This window comes from Mirounga angustirostris, unplaced genomic scaffold, assembly GCF_029215605.1.
Source record: "Mirounga angustirostris isolate CCGP_5_RB_7025 unplaced genomic scaffold, mMirAng1.0.hap1 SCAF_12, whole genome shotgun sequence".
Lineage (NCBI taxonomy): Eukaryota > Metazoa > Chordata > Mammalia > Carnivora > Phocidae > Mirounga > Mirounga angustirostris.
The window spans coordinates 103,589,908-103,609,979 of NW_026991720.1; the positions used below are offsets into that span (position 1 = coordinate 103,589,908).

Sequence of the window (20,072 nt, forward strand, 5' to 3'; positions counted from 1 at the left end):
CCTCCTCCTCTGCGTGGCCGAGCTCTCCTCCCCCTCCCCTTGCTCCTCCCTCCCCCTCCTCTCTGCTCTTCTCCTAGTCCTCCCCCCACCCCCCACCCCCGCTCCTCCCTCTCCTCCCTCCCTCTCCTGCCCTCCTTGGTTCTTCTCCCGGCTCCCCTCCCTTTCCTCTCTGCTCCTCCCTCTCCTTCCCACTCCTCCCCCTCCTCTCTGCTCTTCTCCTGGTCCTCCTCCCCTTCTCTGCTCCTCCCCTTCTCTTTCCCCCACACTCCTCCCCACCCCCCTTCCTCCCTCCCCCTTCTTTATATGCACTATAAAAACTCTAAACTGTGGCTCATACGTGGCATCATTCTGATGGAGAATGCTGAGTGTAAAAAGCACTCTGCCCTGAGAACATGAGAAAGCGAGGCCCCTTTTCATCCAGGCTGAAGGTGGTGGTTCCCGCACGCAGCCGTGTAGCTGCCGTGTAGACCCAGCTGCTCTGCACAGAAAGGCAAATCTGTAACACCTTGCACAGGGTGTGTGCAGGGGTGTATATATATACAAGAAACTGGCTCGTGCGCTCGCAGAGGCCGGCTGGTCTGATGAAAGCTGGAGACCCAGAAGCCCCAGTGTTTCAGTTCAAGTCCAAAGACAGGAAAAGGCAGGTGTCCGGCTCAAAGGCCCTCAGGCAGGAGGAATTCTCTCTTACTCTGGAAGGTTGGGTTGGCTTTTTGTTATATACCAGCCTTCACCTGATTGGATGAGGCCCACTCAGTGGGCAGGCAACCAGCTTTACTCTGTCCAGCCACTTACATGTCCATCTCTCTAGAAACCCCCTCATGGACACGCCCAGAATACTGGTCACCCAAATGTCTGCACACCCACGGCCCAGTCCCGCTGGTAGAATTAACGACCGCATTCGGGTGGACAGAAGTGATGAGGCCTGTTACGTATACCCCTTCCTGCTCTCCTTTAGCTCCCAGCAGCGGGTTTCGGGGACTTGCTGAGCTTCGGTGGCCACGGGCACTGTTGCCTTGGTCAGGCTGCGCAGCGTGGGCCGTTTGCGGGATGGTCTCTGTGGCCTGTGGCTTAGGGACGGCGTTTCTAGGATACAGGTGAGCGCTCACGGTTTCAGATGTCCCCGGGTCTTTGGATGGGAGAGTCCGGCACTTAGTAAAAAAACTCCCTGCATTTCTGGGAACGCAACAGGCGGGCCCAGATGGGCTGTCGCTACTTTGGTCCTCATTTCTCCCTCCAATGCCCTGGGGGTGAGGAATTCGTGTACAAACCCCAAGGGCCGCTGGGCCCGGCCGGCTCTGGGACAGCAGCTCGGCCTGGATGGAGTCCCTGTGTCACGAGAGGCCGCGAGACCCTCGCTCAGGAAGGAGGGGCCCCGGTTGCGGAGCTCCCAAGAAGCTGGGCTCGGGGTCAGGTGTGCTGGTACGATTCGGACTCTGTCCGTCCACACTGTGGCCTCTCCGTCTCGTTCCCGGGCAGCTCGGGCCCCCAGCGTCCCCGGGGCGGTTCAGCGTGGCCCCCGTGGGCCCAGGAGGGGCAGCTGTAAAACCAAGACGCACCCCTCCCCCCTCCCCCCTTTCTTCAAATGCGCGAATGGACTCACACGATGATGGCTGATGGCGGGCAAGTTGCTTAAAAAACAAACTCCCCGTGACTCAGTTTGCTCAGCTGTGAAATGGGAGAAGTCACAGGGTTTGAGGAGGAGCTAATGCAATCGTCCGTGCCCGGTGCCCCGCACCTGCTCAGTGTTCTGCAGACGCAAGCTTCGTTGTCGTTACTATAATCAGCTCCCCCCGCGCCCCGCGCTGTCCGCATCGCTGGGCTGGCTTTTCCTTTCTCTCGCGCGCTCAGCGGCTTCACGGGGCCGACGCCCCTCGCGACAGACCGCAGTCCCTCCGCTGGGCAGAGCCACAGGGCGCCCGGCTCCGCGGCCGCCTCCCCGCCTGCCGTCCCGAGGACGCGGGCCCTTGGGTGCGGTGTCCCTGTGCGCGCAGGCGGGCGCTGACGGCTTCTCTCGGGGGGGCAGGTTCAGCCCGACGCAGTGTGTGCGCTGGTTGCACCTGCTGACGCTGTCCGTGCTGTGCTGCGCGTTCATCTCGCAGCCGCTTCTGGTGAGTGGGGGGGGGGGGCCCGCGTGCGGGCGTCAGTCTGCGTCAGCCGGGGGCGGGGCTGGGGCGGGGCTGGGGCTGGGGCTCCGGCTCCGCGTTCCTGAAGCGGTAAGCGGGCTTCAGTCTACGTCAGCCGGGGGGCGGGGCTGGGGCTGAGGCGGGGCTGGGGCGGGGTTGGGGGCTGGGGCGGGGCTGGGGCTCCGCGTTCCCGACGCGGTAAGCGGGCCGGGGGCGGGGCTGAGGCGCGGCGGGGGCGGGGCTGGGGCGGGGCTGGGGGCGGGGGCGCGGCTGGGGCTGGGGCTCGGGCTCGGGCTCCGCGTTCCTGACGCGATAAGCGGGCTTCAGTCTACGTCAGCCGGGGGGCGGGGCCGGGGCTGGGGCGGGGCTGGGGCGGGGCTGGGGCTCCGCGTTCCTGACGCGGTAAGCGGGCGTCAGTCTGCGTCAGCCGGGGGCGGGGCTGGGGCGGGGCTGGGGCTGGGGCTCCGGCTCCGCGTTCCTGAAGCGGTAAGCGGGCTTCAGTCTACGTCAGCCGGGGGGCGGGGCTGGGGCTGAGGCGGGGCTGGGGCGGGGTTGGGGGCTGGGGCGGGGCTGGGGCTCCGCGTTCCCGACGCGGTAAGCGGGCCGGGGGCGGGGCTGAGGCGCGGCGGGGGCGGGGCTGGGGCGGGGCTGGGGGCGGGGGCGCGGCTGGGGCTGGGGCTCGGGCTCGGGCTCCGCGTTCCTGACGCGATAAGCGGGCTTCAGTCTACGTCAGCCGGGGGGCGGGGCCGGGGCTGGGGCGGGGCTGGGGCGGGGCTGGGGCTCCGCGTTCCTGACGCGTTACCGCGTTTCTTCATGTTCTCACTGAGTGTGAGGAGGACGTGGGAGCCGTGCTGCCCGCGGACAGCTCCCGGGACGGGGGGGACCTCTCGAAGCCCATTTTCCGTCGAGGACACGGAGCCTGGGGAGCGGGGGGCCCGGGAGTCCCAGGCAGGTGACACCAGCTTGTGTGGGATTGTGACCGGGACGCAGGGACGTGGGGCAGCGACCGTGCACGCACCGTCGGGTCTCTCCTCCCAGCTGGGCCTCGTGGCCGTGGGCTTTGCCTGGAGAAGGCGAGACGACCCGCGCTTCTTCACCGAGTCCCTGCGCGCGGCCACCGAGGGCCTGGACTCTGAGCTTGCGGAGCGAGCGAGGTCCCGCGCGCGGCAGCACGCGAGCCAGATGGAGGAGGTGAGGCTGCCCTCGGTGCCCCGCTCCAGCCCCGTCCGGATCCGCACTTCCTCTGCGGATTCAAATTCGGTTGCAGTCTAGGGTGTGATTTCATCTCTTGTGCTCCTTTGTGTGCGGGACGCGACGGGCGAACACACAGCATCTGTTTCCTTCCCTCTAACCCCATCCCAGAGAAATCAGAGCATCGAGTACATGAGCTCATTTTGCATAATTGAAGCAAAATGAGAAATAGATTCTTGGCCACGGTTTTAGAAAACTTCTAAGTCATTTACGTTTCCGGGGACCCACAAGAATTTCACTTCTTCCCGGCTTCCTCCCTCCGTCTCCTCCCTCCCTCCTTCCTCCTGAGCGCAGTGGTCCCGGTTGTGTGTGGGGCAGGCTGGGCGACAGGAAGGAAGAGGAAGGTCTCCGGGGGGACACGCACAGGCTCATGGCTGCCTCGGTGCAGTGACCTGTGGTGGGCACTGTGTCCTCGGGTGCAGTGAGCAGCGGTGGGCCGTGACCGAGGACGCAGCCCAGTGTCCCGACGCTCAGACCTCACCCCTACCTTCTCCCACCTGACTCCCATCCTCCCAAAGGTGGCCAGTGAGCTCCTAATGACTCCCCTCCTCTAAGTGACCTGTCGGCCCCCCCGGGATGCCGTCGGTGACAGTGACAGGAGCAGACTTCGTAAATGGCCCACTACCCACCGGCCTGCTGTCGGTGACCCGTACGAAGTGTCCCTGTCCCCAGCCCCAGGAGGCACGGACAGCGCCACCGCTCCCGGGGCCTGGCAGGAGTGCCAGAGCTCCCCGGCTCACAGCGCTGCCGTCCCCACAGATGTTGGCCGCCCGACAGCGAGCACGCCGCCTGCGCTGGGCACGTCCACCGTCTGCAGCCCAGCTCAGCGTCATCAGGGAGAGGACGAGAAGAGAGACCCGGACAAGGGTGGCCCTGAGGTGGGTGGCGGCCGGCCGGGCCTTGCTCTGCTCCCGCGGCCCCTGGGAGCGGGGTGTGCAGGTGGGGGCCCAGCCGCAGGGGAGGAGACACTAAGGGGACAGCGGGCCCAGAGACAGCAGGTCTGGAGGGAGGCTGAAGCCGCTCCTTCTGCATATGCTGCGCCTAAAATTCTGGAAAATCCCACAAACATGAAAACGAGAAAAGCAGACAGAAGAGAATTGAGTAAAGTAACAGGTTAAAACACGAAAATGCAAAGCCCGATGTCCTTCATATGCACAGTGAAAGCCAGTAGAGGATTTGCCAGAAGGCTCTTTAACGTGGCCAAGGAATAAAACACCACAGACACACGCGGGCGTCACTGTGAGAGGAAATGCACCAAACTTCCACAGGAGAAGCGTGCGCGTCCTGAGAAGCACAGATGTCTCTTGAACATCACGTGTTCTCCAGCTCCGTCTAAAATCGTGTCTGACTTCAACACAGCCCCGATCAAATGCCACTGGACCTTTCTTTTCTTCCTTCCGCTCCCCTTCTTTACCGGATCTGGTCACTTACGAAGTCCCTTTGGAAGAACAGTGGCGGAGAGCCGGTCGGGAAGACCCGAGGCAGCGGACTGAGTGGGGGCTCGCTGTGCAGGACATTTCCGCAGAGCACAGGCCTCTCCTAAAGAGTGTGGCTCTGTGAACGGACGAAGACGGCCCCGTGGGCCGGGATCAGAAATCCAGGACCAGACCCGAATGCAAATGCCACGGCGCACGAGTCTGTGACGGAGGCGTTATCTCAGCGCGTTGGGGAGAAGATGGAGTTTTTAATGAGGAATAAGTGAATGGTTGTGAGGGTAGTGTAAAAAAACGAACGACCAAATGCTTTTGTCACAAGGTACGCAAGTTCATTCCACACGAATAAAGATTTAAACGTGAAAACAAAACCATACACGTCCCAGAAGAACGTGTGTGTCAATGTATGACCTGTGCGCGGGGAAAACCTCCTGTGACTTAAAATCCAGGAACTAGAAGAGAAAACAAATTTGGAGACATGTAACTTGAAGAATAAAAATCTCGTGTGACGAATGATGCCATAAGTTATGTAAAAAAGCAGTGAGGGATGAAGGAAAATATCTGTAGCAGACAAAGGCCTAATCTTAAAATACAGAGAGGTTCCAGAAAAATGAAGAAGACCAACTGCCTCTTTAGAACAAAACTGGGCTCAGGAAGCCGACACTTCACAGAGAAAAGAAATGCAAATGTCACTTGCACTTACGATGAGAGATCACAAATTTAAAGTACAAAAGTCTGGAAGTGAGACCACGTGCAGCGGCTGGTGAGCTTGTGAACACGTGACATCACGTGGTGCTGGTGTGAATGCAGGCTGGTCCCACCCGTGGGGACCGGGAAGTCCTTTGCATGTCACAGATGCACATACCTCCTCCCAGCATCCCTGCTGCAGGGAGCCCCTCAGCAGAACCCGAGAAGACCCAGGTGCAAGGCAGGCGATGCGGGACCCCTTGTAATAGAAACAGCCTAAACATTGAAGCACCTGGGGGGCTCAGTCGGTTGAGCGTCCGAATCTTGATCTCAGGGTTGTGAGTTCAAGCCCTGCGTTGGGCTCCACCCTGGATGTGGTGCAGCCTACTTAAAAAAAAAATAAAAGGGGGCACCTGGGTGGCTCAGTTGTTTGAGCGTCTACCTTTGGCTCAGGTCATGATCTCAGGGTCTCTGGATCGAGCCCCGCGTCGGGCTCCCTGCTCAGTGGGGAGCCTGCTTCTCCCTCTGTTTGTTGCTCACCCAGCTTGTGCTCTCTCTCTCTCTGACAAATAAATAAGTAAAATCTTAAAAAAAAAAAAAAAAGGGGAGGGAGGAAGAACCAGATATTATGTGTCTCCTGACGGAAAACACATCACCTAGGACGTAACCTACCCCAAATAGCCTGGTCGTTACCTGAGCACATTTTTGTGCCAGCGTGTTTTTGACAAGAGCAGACTGTGTCCCTAGGAAGCAGGACACAGAGAGAGAGAGAGGTAGCAATAGAACCAGTTTTCTCAATAAATAAGCCACAGAGACCAACTAGGGATGGAGGTGCTGCCTCTGGGGTAAAAGAGACACAAGAAGGAAATAGTGAATTGAATCCACGGTAGTACCAGACTAGTAAGAAAAACCATATGAGGGGTGCCTGGGTGGCTCGGTCGTTAAGCGTCTGCCTTCGGCTCAGGTCATGATCCCAGGGTCCTGGGATCGAGCCCCGCATCGGGCTCCCTGCTCAGCGGGAGGCCTGCTTCTCCCTCTCCACTCCCCCTGCTTGTGTCCCCTCTCTCGCTGTGTCTCTCTCTATCAAATAAATAAATAAAATCTTTAAAAAAAACACCCATATGATCATCTCAGCAGATGGAGAAGAAACCATTTGACAAAATTTGACGTCCATTCACGGAAAAGAAAAAAAATCTCAGCGAGCTAGGAATAGAAGAGAACTTCCTTAAACTAATAAAGGGTATCTGTGAAAACCCTACACCTAACCTCACACTTGCCGGTGAGACAGCGTGTGCTTTTTAAAAATCAGAAACAAGGTGAGGAGCTCCCGTCCCCCCAACTCTGGTTAAATCTCACATGGGAAGGCCCAGCTGGTGCCGGAGGCAAGACCAAGAAACACAGCGTTTACAAGTTTGAAAAGAAGAAATACAACAGCCTCTTGCAAGAAAACATGAATAGTCTATGCAGAAAATCTCGAATATTCTAAATAAATCTAAGAAAACGTGCAGAACTGATAGGCCGAAAACGACAAGACACTAATGAACAAAATCAGAGAAAACCTGAAGAAATGGAGGGACACGTCATGTCTGTTGGGACACTCGTGTTAAGGTGTCCATTCCTTCCAACTCGATCTATAGATTCAGTCCCAGCCGAAGTCCCACAAGCTTTTCTATAGATATTGGCGAGCTGATTCTAAAATTTATATGGAAAGGAGCTAGAATAACAAAAACAATTCTGGGAAAAGAACAACAAAGCCAGAGAACTGATTCTACCCGACTTTAAGTCTCCCTACAAAGCCAAGCCACGGTGACCAAGACCCCAATATTGGTGAGAGGTCAGCACAAATGTGCTCAGTTAATTTTTTGACAGGGCAAGGCCCTTCTCATTGGAGGATGGATTTTAAAAATGGTGCTAGGAAAACTGGATGTCAGGTGTGCAGGAAAAATGAACCTCAGCACACACTTCACACCTTATACAAAAAAGGATTTAGAAGCCCAGTTCCCAAAACTGTTTTGCTGGGTCTAGACACCCAGGGTTGGTGTAGATGCTAATTTTAAAATGTGTTTCTTGTAGAGACATCTGCATGTACACCCTCATGCTGCTTCTGCATGTATTTATACTTTGTGGGAGATGCTCCCAGGATGAATATTCTCTCAATCAAGCCATCCGGAATGAGTTTACAAGGTAGGATGTTTTGTCCACCTTCTCTAGACCCCCGACCACCACACTAGGAGTGGTCTGCTCGTGGCCAGCATACGCTGACGGGGGGACCCAGAGACCAGGGTTTCGGGACGGTGGCGAAGCACCTTCTCTGGGCCTCCGTTTTGCAGAAGTAGAATGTCCTGATGGAGAGGACTAGATGGTCGCCACCATCTCACATAGGAAACATGGAAAAAGTGGTCGAATTGACTCGGACATTGTTTGCCCCACTGTTAACAGGAGGCCTCTTTTTGCAGACTTTGGGCACGATCAGAGCATCTCATTTTGATTAATAGAGAAATGATATTTTGAGGCACGTTAAGGTCTGGGCACCAAGACACTAAAACAGGTTATTGGGGTGGTTTTTTGGTGGAGGCTGTCTGAGTTCCTCGACCAAAGACTATGGCAATTTGCAAGAAATGGCACATGATTTCCAACGGTGGTAATTCCCCTTGAGCTCTCTGCCACTTCTCAAGTGCTCATTAGTCTCTTCCTACTTTTAAAAGCAATAGATGTTGGGATGCCTGGGTGGCTCAGTCGGTTGAGCGTCTGCCTTCGGCTCAGGTCATGATCTCGGGGTCCTGGGTCGAGTCCTGCTTCGGGCTCCCTGTTCAGCGGGGGAGTCTCCTTCTCCCTCTGCCACTGCCTACTTGTGCTCTCTCTCTCTGTCAAATACATAAATAAAATCTGTAAATAAATAAAAGTAGTAGATGTTCATTGTAGGTAAGCATGGAAGAACTGAAAAATAGAAAGAAAAATCTCAGTAACGGTACCACCCAGAGGCAACCACGGACAGCATTTTGTCGTGCCAGAATTTTCTCCATGTTTCAGCATTTCTGAAATCGGAACAGGAACTATATCAAGGTGGATACTTTCTTTGTGTGGCATTCTTTTTTTTTTTTTTTGACAGTTGTTTTTAAGTGACTTTGTTTTCACCTGCCAAAAATATTCAGTCTGATAGTTGTTTGAAAGAAGTTCAGCTTTGAGTTCTGAAGTGCATGATATGAACTCATATTGATTCTTTACTATGGCAGAAGTAAAATACAGTGTTCTAAGATTTACTTTCTCTTTCCCTGGAGAATATTTTATTTTATTTTGTATTTTAAGGATTTTATTTATTATTCTGAGAGAGAGAACATGAGCAGGGGGTAGGGGCAGAGGGAGAGGGAGAAACAGGCTCCCCGCTAAGCAGGGAGCCCGATGCAGGACTCGACCCCAGGACCCCGAGATCATGACCTGAGCCGAAGGCAGACGCTTAACCAACTGAGCCACCCAGGCATATCTCTGGAGAATATTTTAAAATACATTCCTGCTTTTTTTTCTATGACTATGTTGTCCTTGACTAAGTAATTCAATTTGATGTACTTTATTTTTGTTGCTTTTGGGGGGCAGAGGTGGGTGGCTGGCAAATCTATTGAATTTTATCTATTAGTTAAAGGCGTATTTCTTTTTCTCTTCCGTGAGAGAGCTGGTGATTAATACCCACCCAGGTGACGGGTGAACAAATGTAGGGTCAGAAGCCACTAGTGAAGTGGTTCATGAGTCTGGACTCTCTGCAAAACACAGTAATGCACCTGCTCACCGGTGAGCATTCTAGCCGTGAAACTGCCTCCCCCTTTGCAGAAACGGCTGTTCTTTCCATGAACGACCCAACTCGTCAGCTTTCCAACCCCCCACGTAGGCACAGTTTGTGCCAGCAGGAGGCGCCATGCGCAAAGCAAAGTGACCATGTGGGTCGTCCTCTCTCGAAACGGAAAGGAAAACCTGAGCTATTTCTGGCTTTCGTCGTTTAGTTTTGATCTCATATTTCGTAAGTCAGCACTACTTGACATATTTCTCATACGAATTCTTGCCTCTTGGTACCCAAATCAGAAATATCGCAGCTGAAATATTTGTGAGACGTGTCCCGCACAGAGCCATTGATAGGCTTGGGATTCATGGCTCAGAGGCTGGCCCCCTGGGTGTGCATGGACCCGTATCTCCTACTACGATGCAAAATGCAAAATCCCGTTACCTCTGGCCCCCAGGCAGGGGCATCTGTGTGTCCGGGTTTGTACTGGGATATTCAAGCTGGACCCTCTCCCCCACCGTCCCCCGGTGCCTGATCCTGAAACTCCAACAGCATCTTAGGGTTTAGAGTTTGCCAGCTTCCAGGAAGAACGAAAGCACAGTTGGATCCAGTCTAATTCAGGGACCTGGCTTCGTTCCACTTCGTTCAGTTAGCAGATGACTCGGGCAAGTCCTCCGACTCTGGTCTGAGTATCCCCATCTGCAAAGTGAGGCAGTTGCGCTGCTTGATTTCTTAGGTCTTCACCAAAAAAATGATCACGATATTGGATTCCGTCATATTCAAGTTTTCTTTGAAGTCTTTCTGGACTCAATCAAGTCTTCATGAAAGTCCAAGTAAAACAGAAACAAACCACCGAATAAAGCACCAATAAATGAAATAGTCACTCTGTCCAAGAGCCATAAATGGGATATAACTACTGACTTTAGTTTTGCAATGTTTCGCAAGCTCTGTAGGCCTGTTTTATTTAATAGTTCTAGTTAATATGGAGCGAGAACATTCTTGGATGGTTTGGCTCACTCCCTGCTCTCTGCCTGTGTCGAGAACAAGGCGTGAGTTGTGCACAATCTGGGCGCGAGACAGCTATCTCTGGTCACATCCAGGTCTTTCTTTTTTTTTTTTTTCTTAAAAATTTTATTTATTTATTTTAGAGAGAGCTCGGGGGGTAGGGGAGAAGCAGAGGGAGAGGGACAAGCAAGCTCTGTGCTGAGCGCAGAGCCCTATGTGGGGCTCGATCTCAGGAGCCCGAGATCATGGCCTGAGCCGAAACCAAGAGTCAGACGCTCAACTGACTGAGCCCCCCCAGGCGCCCCCACATCCAGGTTTTTCTTGAAGACTTTGTTTCCTTAACGTCATCCCACTGAGGAGCGACCGTCAGAAAGTGATATTATCCCCTCCAAATTGTGGTTCAACCAGGGCTTCGCTCAGTGTGCAGCGTATAACCAACACCGTACGAAGGGTCTGCTTGGATTAGGCTCTAAAAATGGACAAACCAATGAAAGGCGGAAGTCATGTGTGAGTGAGTCCGTAAGGAGAAGGAGATAGAAGCAGTAAGATAAGTTAGCTCACCAGACTTACTTCCACGCTCCACGGACGTGTTTGAACATACTTATAGCCCATGCGAATGTTGATTGAGATCATTTGCTTTTCTCTATTAATCTATGCACTAGTGACTTATCGCTAACATGTCACTAACAGGACACTTCCTCCTCTTTGATTTCGTTCCCTTTTATATTGTCCAGTTTCTGTCATGACTGTCAGGGTTTAAAGCACTTCCTAGGTGTCTCTAAAATCTGCCCCAATCAGCAACATAGTATCTGCCCCAACCCCTCTCCAGGTGCAGTGGTAAGTGTAACATGGGTTCTGGGGAGCGACAGCACCCGCCTGTCACACCTGCCTGCCTCTCCCCGTGCTGTCAGCGCTCCCGCCATGGTCCGCTCCACGCTACAGCCGTGGGCGCGGAGCCGGGGCGGCGGGTGGCGGCCGATTCTGGCCGCTCAGGGCTGGGCCCCGGCCGCGTGATGGCCTGACCTTGCGCTCACGTCTGTTTAATGAAACCAGAAAGGTGTTTGAAGAGCTCATCATCGCTATGTTCTTTGGGGGGTCTAGATTTGGCGGCTGGACAAGGCAGGATGATGAAAATTGTGTCCTTGGATGACTGGAGTTTCGATCTTTTCCTAACTTCTCATCGCTTTCCCACAATATCACTTCTCCCGAGAAGCGTTCTGGTCTCCCCTTCTCGTGGAGGGACACCCGGCTGTAGGAGCCCCCGGACGCCCACTGGCCTCTGCCGTGGGGACGTTAGCCCCACACCATCCTTGCCTTTCCATGGGTCCTTCCCACGAGGCCACGTGGAAGGAAGGGTTTTAGGGGTAGGTGAGAAGTATTTTGCTCTCTAAAGAAATTTACCTTTTCCCTTTTCCGTCCCGCTGAGCAGCTTGGAGCTCCTGGCGCTCTGGTGTGCAGCTTGGCTCCGTCTGAGCAAGCGGAAATGATCAGTCGTGTCCGTCTGCAATGATTTCAGGGCTCCCTTAAATCAGTCCCTTGTTGGAAGGTGAAGCAGATATCCGATAAGAGTAATACAAATTAACTGGAATGAAACCAGACCAACGTTTGTTGACCTGCAGCTATGAGCAGTCCTGCGCTGGGTCTGCGCCAGTTTGCTGAAGGCTCGAGCTGTCTCGGGTGGCAGGCTCGCAGCTGGGGTGGCTTCTGGCTGGGGAGAGGACGGGCAATGCCGTGCCTGCAGGCAGCGGGGTTGACAGGACCGTGCCTCTCCCCGCGGGCCCCAGCTCCCCCCACCTCTGCTCCCCACCCCGTGCTCGCTCTGCACTGGCCTCTCCATGTCCCACACGAGGAAAGCTGTCGGGGGGACAGGCGACCAAGCAACAGGTGCTTGATCGCAGGGCCCTCTCCCCGCCTCCCGCCGAGGAGCAAAGTGGGCTCCAGACTCACGCTGTACCTGCGACTGCGCACGACTTTGCTTCCATTCCTGCAGTTACCAACAATTCGTGTTGGAGAAAAATCGCTTTTTGTTTCTGCTCTTGTGCTCAGGGGTGCTGGGAGCATCTCCGGCGGCCTGAGAAGTGTGGGTGACTGGTGGGGCTGGAGTCTGACCACGCTGCTGGATGGCCTGCACGGGGGAGGCGCCTCCACAGCCGGCCCGCCAGGCGCTCAGGTGGGCTTCCGTCTGCTGTCCACTCGGACTCATAGCAGGGCAGTGCGTCACGGTGGGGCGAGGGAGCCAAGATGCTTGACCTGCAACACTCTGCACACTCTCTCTCTCTCTTTTTAAAGATTTATTTATTTATTTTAGAGAAACAGAGCACAAGCAGGGGAGGGACAGAGGGGGAGGGAGAGAAGATCCCAAGCAGACTCCCTGCTGGGCTCAGAGCGCGACGCGGCTCGATCTCACCACCCTGAGATCACAACCTGAGCTGAAGCTAAGAGCTGGATGCTCGACCGACTGCGCCGCTCAGGCCCCCCCCCGTGTGTACCCTTGGATGACCGCTAGGTTGAAGGCCAGTGGCTGGTGGTGCATCCCATTGCTCCTCCATGTCAGCACACCCACCTTAGCCACACACGCACCCCCGGACACCAGCAGGTGCCAGGCCGGACTGGACGCAGGGCATGGCGGGTCCACGTGAGCTTGTGGGCCAATGGGGATGGCTAGATCAGTGAGCAAAATGCCGTGACACGGGGACACAGGGCACCGAGGGACGGGGGGGAGCATCCAGGAGGCTTCCAGAAAGAGGCAAGCCTTTCCCCAAATTCTGAGAAAAAAATTACCAGTGAAGAGCATTGCATAGAATATGAATAAAGCCTCTTTGGGACACTGCTCCGTGCCTCTGACGTCTAAGAATATGGCACGCGGCGTGTTCCAGCTTCGCGGTCTGTCCAATGGTCTTGCGTTTCCCTTCGTCCTCCAGCCTGGAGCCCTTGGTGGGAAGTGCTACCTGCTGGGCACTCCGGTCATCCAGCAGCTGAGAGATCCTTCTGGCGGCGTGTGTGAGGTAAGCCGCTCTCCTCCTGGTTATTTCTTTGTGTGTGTGCGTTTTCTCCCAAGCATCGCTCCTTATTTATGTGTTTATTTTATTGAAGTAGAGCGAATATACCATTTAGGAGTTTCAGGTGTATGATATACCGATGCAGCCATTCTATACGTCCCCTGCTGCTCATCATGACAGGTGTACTCCTGATCCCCCTCACCTGTTTCCCCCATCCCCTGGCCCACCTGCCCTCTGGCGACCACCAGTTTGTTCTCTGTAATATACAGTTAGAGTTAGAAAAGTCTTGGAGACGTCGGGCAGAAAGGCCACGGACCAGGAACCCTCTCTGGGAGCCTGGCTGTGACTTGAAATCGTCAGTAGCCGCGGTCCGGGACAGCCAAACCTTTCCCACGCCCTCTGCTGGTCCTGGCATGCTGTGGGAAGCCAGGACATCTCTCTAAAACACCGAAAATACTCCCAACCAAGATTCTCGCATCTTCTCCTGGTTGGGAGGGGCTGCTCGAGGGCATGCAGCTCACCCGTGTCCTCCCGAGACGGAGCCCTTCTGATGTCCAAGCCCGGACGGGTGCACAGCTCAGGTGCCAGCCTCCGCGTGGTGGAGCCCTGATCCTTCGGGCTCGGCTAGAGCCCAGGGACGACAAGGGGGCTTTGAGGGAGGAGGGGCCGTGTGTGGCCAGCCTTGGACACCCCAGGCCACAGGGCTAACTTTGAAGCAAGCGTCTGATTCTCCTCCGACTGGTGGTTTCTCCTCCAGCTTCCCAGCACACCTTCAGCACTTTCCGAAGACTCTCCTCCTCCACATGGCCCCAAAGTCGGAGGCCCTGACACCCCCTCTGCAGCAGATCCCGCCATCCAAAGAGTGGCCCCGAGTGGCCCCAGAGGCTGTGGGGCCAGGGAGCCCTGGGTGCTCAGCCTGGGCAGCACAAGGTCAGTGGGATTCAGAGGTCGGCTCCGCCCGGGCCTGCCCGTCCATGGCTCCTCGCGGCAGCTGGATGCCACGGCACGCCCATCCTGAGTCAAGGGCAGGTGTGTTCTCACTGCAGAATGACAGGAGTGAGGCCCAGGGCAGGAGGCCATGTCAGAAGATCAATGCCAATGGAGGGCTTCAGTCTCTGAGCATAAGGAACAAGCCGAACGTTCCTCTAGAATTTGCCAGAGGCCTGGAGGTCAGGGAGCCTAATGGACACTTGTCCTCGCTGGCTCTGTGCTGAGTAGGATGCTCACGGGGCCTCATGGTCCTCACATGCTCTGCGAAGGAGGCAGCCCCACCTCGGTCCGGCGTTGCGCAGATGAGCCTCCGAGTTGCAGCCACGGTCCACGGTTGGTGGCCCGACCCTCTGGCAGCCATGGCAGCACATGACCTGCATGGGGGAGGACTGTCTGAGGGTGACAGGGGGCCCTGTGGCAGATGATGGGTGCCTCTGAGTGATGCAACAACACAGAAGGGAGATTCTTTCATTGTTACCAAACACAGACAGGTCAAAGTTAGCTTCTTCCCAACACCAGAGTAAGTCCACAGCAGAAAAGATAAAAGAAGATTCTAGAGGCCTTGCAGAGAGAGATGGTCACCTCTCTCCGAGTTGTGCCCGTGAGAGATGGAGGGCCTCCCTCCCCTGGAACGTCCCTGCCTCAGGGTCCCGGGCAAGGAGCGGGGACATGCACAAGTGTGTCTGTCCAGCCCCAGGAACCTGGGTGGCCTCGGGCCCGGGGCGCGAGGCTGGGGGCGGAGGGCTCCATGCAGGCTTTGCCCCGACGTGCACCACTTTGCAGGCCGGCAGCCCACGCAGCCCTGAGCAGCCTCCGGGCCAGCAGGTGGATCAACCGCAGCACCAGAACCGTGTCTGTGCACTTCGCTCTCTATAACCCTCCCACTCGACTCCTGTCCAGCGTGTCCCTTCGTGCCGAGCTTCTCCCTGCAGGGGGCCTGGCCTTCTCCCCATTGGTGGAGTCGCTGGCTGTCTTCCGCAGTGACTCGGCCCTGTGGTCCAGCCCCACACTTCCCGAGGTGGGTCCTCCTGCCTCTCCCCTGCACGTGGATCCCGGGGCTCCACCTGCGGCCTGCTCCCCACCTCCACCCAGATCCGCAGGGTCACAGAGCCCGGCACTCAGTACCATCAGTCTTTCTTTGGTTTGACATGAACGTTGGCCCGCCCCAGCACTGCTCCCCAGAGGGACAGAGCAGCGTCCCGAAAGAGGCTTTATTAGCTCCAAAGTGTTAACCGGAAGGGTCCAGGGGAGCTCAGCAGGACTGACCTGCCTGGGGACTGGGACGGGTTTAGCTCCGACCCTTACTAAGCATCCTCTCGCGGCTGGCGCTCTGAGTGAATGAATGCAGGCGAGCAGGAACGCACAACTCATCCAGGCAGAGATAAGCATAAGCAGAGCTTCAAGAAATTCCTGATACAGGAGCTTCGAAGGCTGTATGTGGCCAAGGAGCTGATAATATATATATATATATATATATATATATTTCACAAGTATGAGAAAACTCATCTCTGGAGCTGGGTGAGGACGGGAGGGGAGGACCCTGCCAGGTCACGCTCGGGGTCTGCTCGGGTATAGGGCCCGCGGAGAGCTCACCCGCGTCCCTCACCCCTGGCACGGTCCTGTCCGACTTTCTGTTTGCTCTGCTCTGTTGGCGTTCCCCCTACCAGCTGGCCCTCCTGCTGCTCAGCCTGACTCACCTCTGCTTGCAACTCTGCAGCCTGGCCGAGGAGGGTTTCTGCAGCTACTGTTGCAAACCAGGGACCTGGCTGGAGGTAGGCGCTCCTGTCGTTTCTGTGGGCAAAGCAGGAACAGTGAAGCCCTTACCTGGAAATGAACCTATTTCTGGTGGGAGACTGCTTATGTCCTGGCTGATTCCACCCGTCGTGAGGTCTCCCCCCGTCGTGTTCACGACAAATAGCATGAGATCAGCGTCCACTTCCTGCTCTCACACCGACGTTGCACCCTGAGCCGCTCGGGGGCCACGGTGGGCCCCTCCCCCGGCGCCCCCTGAGGCTCCTTTCTCTTCCCCGCTGCAGCTCGCCGTAGTGGGAGCCGGCCTCGCCTGCCACGCAGCCTCCAGCCACCTGGCGACGCTCGCTGGGGAGGTGACCGACCACTTCCACAGAGGACGCTTCCGAGGATCTATGGATCTCACTGTGGCAGCCTTGTGGAATCAGGTACAGCAGGGCGTCCAGGTGGGTCCATGCCCTGTGATGCTGTCCAGAGGAAGAGGTCACACACGTTCTAGAAGGTTCCAGACAAGGCATTTGTTCCATATTGAGGGAAATGCTCGGAGCTCGAGGATGAGGGTGAGCGGGACAGGGAAGGGCTGGAATCCATGCTGTGGGCTGGGGCGCCCTGGTCTGTGTGGGGACTCAGAGCACGGAGTTGCTCCAGTGACTCCCTGTGACCCTGAGTGGGGGAAGGAGCAGGTGTTGAGGTGGCGGAAGGGAGGCACCAGCAGACTTAGGCACGTCAGGTCTGTCCTCTCTCCTCCTTCTGCGCCGTCCAGAGGTGAGCGGTGTGAGCCACGGGGCGGGTGGGGCTTCACGTGGGGGTTGGGCCATCAGAGCAGGGGAGGGGGCTCCATGAGAGGAGCAGAGCCAGCCAGTGCACACCAGGGCGGGCAAGCCCAGGCGGGTCCTGCTGGCAGACGTGGATGTAGGTGGGCGGAGCCCCCATGGTCCGCTTCCTTGTCCTGCAGCCTCAGAGCTCACCTCCCCCACGCCGCGGGACTCCTGGAGCTCCCTTTTCCACCCAGTGAGGGCTGCCAGGGCCTCAGATGGGCTCATGCCCCCGGGCTGGGCCCTCCTAGAACCACCTAGAAGGATGGGTTATTCTGGAGCGCCCGGGTGGCTCGGTGGGTCTGCCTTCAGCTCAGGTCATGATCCCGGGGTCCTGGGATCAAGCCCCGCATTGGGCTCCCTGCTCAGTGGGAAGCCTGCTTCTCCCTTTCTCCACTCATGCTCCCTCTGTCTCTTTATCAAATAAAGAAAATCTTAAAAAAAAAAAAGAATGAGTTATTCTGTGAGCCGGGTGCTGACTGGCCTCCAGGCTGGAGGGGGTCCATGCACGATGGGGCCCCGAGGTCGAGCTTCACGTACAGGTTGCTGGCACAGAGCACCCCCTCCCGGCCTTCCTGTCTCTGTTAACTGTCACTGCATCCTCATGGCGCTTACCAGCCTCCACTATGACCTGTGTTGTACTGACTTGGTTAAAGGGCTGGAGGCTCCCGGAGGGAGGGAGATGGACGCTCTGCTTCACCGCCGTCGGGGGGCCGCTCTCTGGGACAGACGGCGGGCTCCGGGTCTGCCTGTCACGGCGCGTCCGCGCTCCTCGGCCCTCCTCCAGCTGGAGTCCAGCTGGCCATGGGCACCGCCCCCCCCAGCTGGTTCAGGGAACCACGGGCCGGTGGCCGGCTCTGCCCGTCTCTGTGCCCGCCTTGTCCCAGGGTCACGGAGGGCTGCGCCCAGGCCTCAGGAAGGGGCGGTACCCACTCTCTACGTGATCTTCTCGCGGTGTGGGCAGGGGCGGTCCTGTCAAGGGGGCGCCGTGGGGCGACAGTGAGTGCGGTCTAGCGTGCCTGGGTCTGTGCGCCTGCCGTAGCTGGTGGGACACACTGACCTGCCCTGTCCTTCTGTCTCAGAGGGTGACCTGGCTCCAGGGGACCCTCTCGTTCCTCCTGACGCTGAAGTTCATCTGCCTCATTGGCATCCCGAGCACGAGGGCATCCTGCTCCTTCCTGCTGCGTCGCTCTCTGGCTGGCATCTGCACGGCAGGGGTAAGAGGGCTCCCCGGGTCGAGTTATCTCCCGACAGACCAGCACGGTCCGTGTTCTGTGCAGTGAGCCCTTTCTCCACGGAGACACGAGCTCTCAAAGTGAGGTGCCGCCTAGAGGCCCCGGCATCCTGCATCCCGGAGTGGTTTTAGATCAGGGGTGAAGGTGGTTCTAGAGTGAGGAGTGCCCGTGAACACGGGAGCCCAGGCGCACTCCACACGTGCTCTGCTGCACCCCTTCCCGGAGCACTCGTCCTTACGACTCATGCAAGGAGCTGTCACCACCCACGGAGCAGGCTCTGCACACCAGGAATGGCGCCTGGCTCTCTAGTAATTCCCGCCCTGATGATCACAACCAAGCGCGGCAGGTGCCGGGGTGGGGGGAGGAGGGAGGTTCTTCCTCGGAGAGAGGAGCGGGGTGCTAACTCCAGTGACAGACCCCACTTCCCTTGTTCCCAACTCTGGCCTTGCACCTGAAAACCCCCCTACGAATACCTGAAACCCACTTGAGTGCTGTTTACCCCCCACGCGGAATTGTGCCTCAGTGGGCTGCAGAAGAAAGCACGTGCGTAGGGTTCTCGGGAAGCCTGGCTCCCACCCGGGGGGGTCAGGTCTCAGTCCAGGGCTGGCCCAGTCTGGCGGGCTGTTGACACCCAGAATCAGGAGGGCCAGAGCCCCACATGGGATGCTGGCCAGATTCTGGGGTGCAGGTGATTCTGACCTGGCCCCCAGGGGGAAGAGCTTGCACCAGCCCGGCAGCCCCTGTCCTGCCCCCGCAGCTGGACTGTCGTCAGGGTAGGGGGAGGGTCCAGACTAGCTGGTCTGATGAGGGGGTCTGGCTGTCAGAGTCCCAGGCTCAGGCAGCTCACGGCGAACCAAGCACAGATCTCCAAACCCTGCTGGCCTTATGCTCAGTGGGACAGACTGCGCAAATCAGGGCAGGAAAAGCTGACCCAGGAGTTGGAGACCTGCCTTCAAGCCCGGCTGCACCTCTCCCGAACCCACTGTCCCAACCGTGGGGCTGTTACCCGAGCTCCAGCTCCGGAAGCTCCTGGCACGTGTGTGTGCCTGGTGAGGTACCACGGGCTTAGACATTACGTGTATGTGGAACTTATGTACTAAACTGGTTATTATTATACCACGTAGCAATGCGAAGAATGCTTTTTTTTTTGTTAAGAAAACACAGAATATCGTGAATAAATTGTGTCCAAATTAAGTAATGGAATCTGAACCGTTCAGAAATTAGGGGTGTGCAGGGAAGGGTGATCACACTTGCTTGGTCCAGATGGTGGACCGCTGGTGGGGTGTGATTCCACTTAAGGAGTAAATAATGGTGAAATGTGTGCCAGAGTATTTGTAGGGGGGCCTCAGGTGCAGGGCCGGGGCTAGGAGCGAGGGAAATGGGGGCCCGCGGGGGCCTGGGACAACAGGCCGCTGACCTGTCGTGCAGGTGAGTTAGATACACACACATACACCCTGGGCCCAGGGTACAACCCCAGGCTCCTAGGCCAGGTGCCCAGCCTGTTACAACAACCAGACCACAAAACTTCACCTGAACTAAACTTAACTGCCTTTGCTTCTTAAGTGGTTTATTTTACTGAGCGCTTGCTGGGTGCTGGGGACATGAAGAGGGTGAGAGAACCAGCCCCTGGGACAGTGTGGCTGCCAGCAGCTAGGGTGGAGGGCAGGGAGGAAGCAGGAGAGACGGGGGGGGGGGGGGGGGGGGCAACTTGAGATGGAGGAGGGAGGGGAGTGGGCAGGGGTGGGGGGAGGGTTGGGGCAGGGAGGGAAGGGGGAGCGATAGGGAGGGGAAGGGGAGAGGAGGGAGGGAAGGAGGAGGGGAGGGAGGGGAGGAGGGCAGAAGGAAGAGGGGAGGAGAGGGAGGGGGAGGGAGGAGGGGAGGGGAGGGGAGGGAGGAGAGAGGAGGGGAGGGAGGAGGGGAGGGGAGGGAGGAGGGGAAGGGAAGGAGGAGCTGGGTGAGAGAGGTGAGGAGGGGAAGGGAGGGAGGGGGAGAAGGGAGGAAGGAGAGGGGGAAGGG

At 57.1% G+C, this 20,072-nt stretch overlaps 1 protein-coding gene across 1 annotated transcript in view; it reads left to right on the plus strand.

Moving 5' to 3' along the window:
• Positions 1–20,072, plus strand: part of PKD1L1 (polycystin 1 like 1, transient receptor potential channel interacting) — a 138,540-nt gene that overhangs the window by 93,259 nt on the left and 25,209 nt on the right. The window contains exons 43-54 of the mRNA XM_064575588.1: positions 745–1,094; positions 2,024–2,108; positions 3,162–3,314; positions 4,134–4,252; positions 7,568–7,678; positions 12,315–12,438; positions 13,190–13,273; positions 14,025–14,197; positions 15,041–15,275; positions 15,772–16,029; positions 16,294–16,566; positions 17,904–18,038. Of these exons, the coding sequence (XP_064431658.1) occupies positions 745–1,094; positions 2,024–2,108; positions 3,162–3,314; positions 4,134–4,252; positions 7,568–7,678; positions 12,315–12,438; positions 13,190–13,273; positions 14,025–14,197; positions 15,041–15,275; positions 15,772–16,029; positions 16,294–16,566; positions 17,904–18,038 (2,100 nt within the window). The remainder of the gene's footprint in view (positions 1–744; positions 1,095–2,023; positions 2,109–3,161; positions 3,315–4,133; positions 4,253–7,567; positions 7,679–12,314; positions 12,439–13,189; positions 13,274–14,024; positions 14,198–15,040; positions 15,276–15,771; positions 16,030–16,293; positions 16,567–17,903; positions 18,039–20,072) is intronic.